Raw genomic sequence first — 6,576 nt, forward strand, 5'->3', positions numbered from 1 at the left:
TAAATCCGGCGCTACAACTTCCCCAGGGGTTCGCTCCCGTGGAAAATGTATGTGGGGCCACTATTTCTGGCTAAATTGCGCATTCGCAATTAGCCATTTAAAAAAACCAAAAAGGCGGATTGCTGGACGACCCCTTCCTATATAGGTACCCCGGCGGTATTCTTACTGTACATTTGTTGGTCCCACGAGTCGAATCGTCGCCAATACCTAAAACTGTTGTGCTAAATTCGAAAACAAAACTACATATGTGTCGAAAATCATCCGACCCGATTCACATACTAAGGCCACTAGGAGAGTGTATGTGCCGGGACAGTATTCCAGCGTGGTCGACGGGAATTTCATGGTCGTGCGTCTGGGAAAATTCGTGCGTTGAACGCACGACAATGCGCAACGCTGCGTTCTACTGTAATACAGACTGTATCTCTTCCCCCTATGTGGTAACTGGCTATAATATGTACAGTACCGGTACACGAATCGTTACCGTATTTGAGATCTCCTACACCGACGGACAGAATGCAACTGCCACTTTCCCACTGGTACAAAAGCGGTCAGATGACCACAGCACTTTTTTTTACAGTAACGAATTACCAAGAGTTTTTGGCAAAGTTAGGGAGGCAGCTGTATTTAGCACTAAAAGTTGGTTTTGTACTTAGACTTAAAAAGTTTAGCGAAACTGTCCTGTACTTCTACCAATTTTCCTATAAATAAAATATCAAAATGATCAAATTAGATCAGTTCCATACAATTTATAAGTCAAAGCACTACCTTTAAACCGTGCGGTGTGCGCTGCACGAAGCCATGCCGATAGGCAAAACGTCGTAGCAACCTTTGTAGAGACTGATACGCAGTATATTCGCCCTTCTTGCCCTTCAAGAGCATGTCGTTTCTTCTTCATTGTATAATGCATCTGACGCTGTTTAGGCTCCGCGTATACCTCGTCAAGTAGGTCTGCAATCGCCACGATTTCTGGTGGTGACGGAGGCTCAGGTGGGGGCTCCGACCGGCGTTCGGACTCGAACTCCGAGGTGGTTTCAGCTACACGTACCGCCTCCATTTTACCAAGTGACTGGTGCAGAATAACCACTGCAGTTCAGCTGTACAATGTGGCGTTTTAGCTGTTTTGATTGGCTTATTTGGTAGATTTGCAAGTGGCAGCTATGACCTGCGCCCGTTTTACGTTGAATTTTAATGGCAGTTGCATTCTGTCCGTCGGTGTACTTCAGACCCAATATTTTTGAAGTTGTATTGTTGCAAAATACACAAGATCTGTACATGTACCGACGCATCTCTATCACGTATTATTTAAACAAAACAATTTAGTTATCAAGTTCTTCTTCGGGAACTACGAAGTTTTCTGTCGTGACGCGTATCCACAGCATGGCGCACTACGGGCACTTCTTCCAGCAACCGTCGTAGCAGCTCCCAATCAGGTTCCCTCCACAACCGAAAGCTTGTAGGCGTATGAAATGGCAACGCGCTTGAACTTCTTGGGAGGCTTGCCAGTGCCAGAAATACGGGTTCTCCCTTTCCGTTGGCCGAGCGTGAGGGGAGTGCGCGCCATTGCGAATTTCTGGGTGGATAGTTACAGTTTAGCACGTTTTTTGTACTCTGAATTAGGAGATCTAGACTTGTGCGCTGTTCCATTCTCGATATGTGATTGGTTGGAGGGTAGTCTGAATTAGGAGATCACTCTGAAGTAGGAGATCTCAAATACGGTACGCGACACCTGTACAGACATAGAAGTACTAGTAGTATCAAGGTCTTGTTCACTTGTGCCATTACTACATGTAGTAGTAGTAACTTATCAAGGTCTTGTTCACTTGTGCCATTCATTTTGCAATTTGCTTTCCCGGGCGGACTTACTTAGCTGACCCATGCGTCTTATAATCTTGCTGGTTGCTCTAATTATTTTGGCACTAGTCAACGATGTACATGTATCTGCCGATCAGAGTCCAAGTAGCACTTCCGAAAGGTTTCTTCGTGTTACGACCACTGCGGATGATGAAGCAAGGGGAGATTTTTCACAGATTAACTTAAATCTAATGAAGCTGAATAACCGATTCAAGAACAGCATGTTCAAGAAGTGGGACGCCTACACAGTCGGGCATATCAGGGAAGTCCTTGACGTTCACCCACACAACAAACGCTGGGCATCGCTGCTCTTCAGTTACTTAAACGACTACAAGAAGGCGGGAGGGGGAGCAGTCAAGCATGTCAACAACGGAAAAAGGGTGCGATTCTCAAACAAACTTAGAGCTCGCATCTACTTTGATTAGGCGGCGCATTACAAGTTGAGCTCATTGGGACTCCATTGGCTTTGGCGCTTTCAAAACATCATATTTGCTCCAAGCAAGCTTCGTATTCTGGCCGAACTCCAATACTTCAGTGAGCCATCATCATGATCATTAAAATCAAGCTGAGACCTGACAATTCCGACAAGTGCCTTCTTAACGATAAATGGATTGCGAAGAAGAAATAATACAAGCCATTCCACCAGCTCTCCAACCTGGTATAGAAAATCGAGATCTTCACACATGCTTAGCAAATAAATTTTCGTGCTCGTAGACGTAGGGCCGTGCACAGCTGTTCGCCACGCCTGAAGTCCCTACAGCGTCCACCGAAGCCGCACGTGTAGAGCTCGGAGTCGGAATCCAAAAAAAACCTAGGGTGCAGGCGGGACTGACCCGGTCTAAGAAAACTGCAAGCACATTGTCGAATAGCGTTCAGAGAGTGGGAAAACCAGTTCTTTTGGATTTAAGTAAGCAGTAACTCAAAAAATAACATTTCACATAGAAGCTGGAAGCACGAGGCTCTTCTACTATACTTGTAATGTGCTAAGTGCTTAGAATAATGTCGATCAATTGTTTCTATCAAGATATCACGCTATGTATTATTATTAGTAATACAATGCAGCTGTAAAAGCTATTATACCACACAAGCATATCAATAGCATCACTACGTCGAGTATGAATCAGATTTTGCTCCAAAATGCTCTTGTAGTACGCACCAGTAATATTTGAGTCACACATGTGAAGTGCACCCACACCCTCGTAGGTGATACATCCCCAAACCATCAAGGTCTCTCTCCCAGACTTAAACGTAGGTGCTAGACATTCGTTCTTGAACTCCTCCCCAGGCTTACGCCAAACAAAAACCCTCCCCCTGAGGGACTTGACGCCCCATAAGTTGCGATGCAAATATCGTCTCGTCAAAGTGAAAATAGCTTCTGATTCGTTACAGTCTGCGCTATTCGATGATATTTTGCATTGATTGGCTGGATCAATACACTACTCAAAAATTCAGGATTTGATCTCGCCAGCTGTTTGGACGTAGACTTTCTGTACCCACTGTACATATTTGATGTCATACAAAATATTAAATCCTGTGATCACTGATCGCTGATCAGTAATCAATTGTTGGATGGGAAATTCAATGTCGGCGACGTGATTCCAAGTTTGAATTTCCAACACATGGGAGGGACGAACCGAGCCGGAGCCCAGGCTCTCGATTTGCTAAGGAGCCGGCTTTCCTAAAAAAAAGCCAGGCTCTCGAAAATACCGGGCTCCTTAGTCGGTTAGAGTAGGAACCGGGACTGCATCTCTAATTAAGGATTTTAATCCTTGCTGGACTTAGTTTATACTTGTCACCTTGTTATCGACCTCCCCGACAGCTACTCTGTAGAAGACGATCTCTTGGTATAGCTGTCTCCACCCAAGATGAAAAGACTAGAAGGCATTCATTTGGATAAGGATATTTATCCTGGGAGGACAGCTAGAAGATACATTAATTCGCTCAAAAAAGGTAGCCTGTAGCACAATCAACTTTCAGATCACATCACGACACAAGTTATCTCGGTCCGGATATGCCGATAGACACTATGAATTAATGAGAATTGCCGGATTTGGACGGCATAAGTGATCTGTCCAAGCTTATTCAGCTCTTATCAATCATTAGGCGTAGTCTTACCACCGTAGGCGATCATAGCACCGCTTTAAGCTACTGTTTAGCGTTTATCTCCTCCTATACTGTAGGTAAATTCGACTGGAAATGACGTCCCACCCATTACGGTTCTAAGTCGGTCAGATATAGCTAAATCGGACCTTGTTGCCCTAAGTCCTGTCCATTGTATTTAAATCGGGCCAAATCGGGAGGCAGAATTGATGAATCACATTATTGTTTCAAATAATTTGTTTTGGATCACGTTATAATTGTAGATGGGAACGCTATCTTGACAGCTTTCGCGTTCAAGAACTGTAGCGCTCGGTCGACAGCCTGTTCACCGCTTTTTTGCGAAGTCTCACTGCTGCCTATGCAGCCTTCAAACGACGTGATGCACTGCAAGAGTTTGCCCTGGAGTCGTTCCACGTTCATAGCGTTTGAACAAAGAGAGGTCCCGGCCGTGCTCTTTTCTCGTTGACAAGCGACGTCGTGCAAGTGGACGAGTTGATGCTCCACAATGCTCAGACTCACTAGCTGCATTCGCTCAAACACAGGGAGGAAGAAGACACCGGTGAGCAACGAACGCCTGTGGTTTGTACGTGCCTTTCCTTCCGCCACAAGTCGCTGCAATTGCTCAATGCGAGAGCGGAATGACTTCAGTGATCGCTGACAGCACGCGATGATTTCCATCATACACGAAGCCACGCTGAGTCCGTCTTGATCGCCCAACGCCAGTAGATGCCGTTGAATAAATTTCTCCAACAGATTTAAAGAGCTAAAGTCGGATGTATCCGCGCTCTCTGCTTCCATTAGAGTCAAAAAGACGCTAGGTGGACGAGCCGTTGACTTTGAACAGTGATTCCGCTTGAAATCGCGGCGAATTCGAGCTGCAACGTCATTTAATTGACAATTGAGCTGTCCGATTAGCAGTGCAAAGGATTTCTTCTTCTTAAGAGCTGAATGGCAAGATAATGCTGCAACGAACTCCGTGATTCGACCAGCTTTCTCCACTAACGAGAATCTGCTTCCATCACTTGTTGGTATTTCATTGAAGACAACTCGAGTGAAGCTTGATAGCTTTTGTGCTGCTTCGTCCTTTGTGTGAACTTCTTCCAGATGATATGATGTCCAAAGTGACCGGAAAGCCGCGAACTCGGATGCCGCGCTGTGTGATGCACTTAGAGCCCGGTGCAAGCGGTAGAACGGGTGAAATGAACTGGTAGTGATGGCACTAAAGGACTGCAAAGTCTGACGGACAGGCGGAGTGAGCGTAGATTTGGTGTCCTCGCTCCCACCGGCATCTTGAGTTTCGCAGAGAAGAGCGAGAGCTTTAAAGAGCAGTCGAGTTGCCACAGAACTTCTTTTAGCTTTTGAAATGCACAGAAGACTCGACAAATTTGCTTCCCCGTGACAAAGTTTAGCACGAAGATTTGGTCCAGTGGGCATCATAAACAGATCCAGAAGCACTGTAAGCGAGGCAAACGGTAGCATTTCATACAGAGCGTTGGTCGCTGATTGTGCTTTATCCGTCTCGTCACCAGACTTTCCGTCACTTTTGTCAGCATCTCGAAGCACAGCTGGATGTAGCAATACTTGGTGCTTATCCTTCTGACCGAAGCCATCTAACGTGGAATAGTACGCGTCAATCTGCGCCAAGCCATAAGCACTCGACAGTCCAGCACGCTCTTGGTTTTTCCGAAGAAATTCGAGCCGCAGAGCATGCTCCAGCACAGGAAAGACTGCAAAAAGGAAGTAGAGCTCGTCTCCTCGTTCCACTAACATCTCTACACCTCGTCGTAGTAGATTCGACCTCCCAAGAGGAATAAATGGAGCACGGGACCATCTACTCACCACTTCTTCTCTCACAGCTGGAGTTTCCTCGCGAAGTATTGTGACAAGATCTTGCTGACACCCGCCGTCTTCTCCATTTATTACACTAAATCTATCGTCAAAAGCATCGATATGGAAGAGTGTGGTCTTGCTATCTCTCTCTCCACTTGACAACTGTATAAAATACCTCGGCAATGCCATAGTGAGCAGCAGTGTAAGGCACCCAAAGCACTTCGGGAACTCGCAAGGAGCAATAAATCCATGCCACACCAAGTTTCGCAGATTCAATCCTGACGGAAGGAACAAAATCTTCAGCAAACGTAACAAACCTGCCGGTAGTGTATCCGCCAACGTGTCGGAATGTAACAAGTCCCTCAGGATCATATTCTGCTTCCGAGACTTGACTACTCCACCACTCGACGTCAATCTGTCATCAAGTAAATCATACAACGCCTTCTCCAAGATTGTGACACCCACTTCAAAACCCACAAAATACTCCCCAACGTCGTCATCCAGCATCGTCGCCACCTTTTCCAGCGAATCCGAATGAGTCAAGCGTCGAGCAGCTGGCCACCTAACTTTCCGGCTGTCCCTGTGGGCCACAGTTTTGTTGAAAGTAAATTGTTCAGCTGCCATTGCCAAGGCCCACGTCGTCTCGATTTCGTTGGCAACACTATCGTTGGCCTCGACGCAGCTGAGCCACGAATCCCATTCCAGAGTCACAACTCCTTCGGCATCCATACCAAATCTCGGTCCAGTTGATTGAAGACATGACCGGGTGGAGCTCGGCAGTCTCCAGTAAGAGTT

General features: G+C 46.2%; 2 protein-coding genes across 2 annotated transcripts; one reads left to right on the forward strand and one right to left on the reverse strand.

Moving 5' to 3' along the window:
* Window positions 1-1,874: 1,874 nt before the first annotated feature.
* PITG_08399 (secreted RxLR effector peptide protein, putative) lies at window positions 1,875-2,276 on the forward strand (the record flags this gene model as incomplete). The annotated part of the gene is made up of 1 exon (XM_002903739.1): window positions 1,875-2,276. The coding sequence occupies one exon, from the start codon at window positions 1,875-1,877 to the stop codon at window positions 2,274-2,276; it is 402 nt and encodes a 133-aa protein (XP_002903785.1).
* Window positions 2,277-4,197: 1,921 nt separating this feature from the next.
* On the reverse strand, window positions 4,198-6,153 carry PITG_08400 (uncharacterized protein; the record flags this gene model as incomplete). Its single annotated transcript, XM_002903740.1, has 6 exons — window positions 4,198-4,350; window positions 4,426-4,695; window positions 4,765-4,944; window positions 5,047-5,178; window positions 5,293-5,875; window positions 5,957-6,153. The coding sequence occupies 6 exons, from the start codon at window positions 6,151-6,153 to the stop codon at window positions 4,198-4,200; spliced, it is 1,515 nt and encodes a 504-aa protein (XP_002903786.1).
* Window positions 6,154-6,576: the final 423 nt, after the last annotated feature.

This window comes from Phytophthora infestans, genomic scaffold (genome assembly GCF_000142945.1).
Source record: "Phytophthora infestans T30-4 supercont1.13 genomic scaffold, whole genome shotgun sequence".
NCBI lineage: Eukaryota > Oomycota > Peronosporomycetes > Peronosporales > Peronosporaceae > Phytophthora > Phytophthora infestans.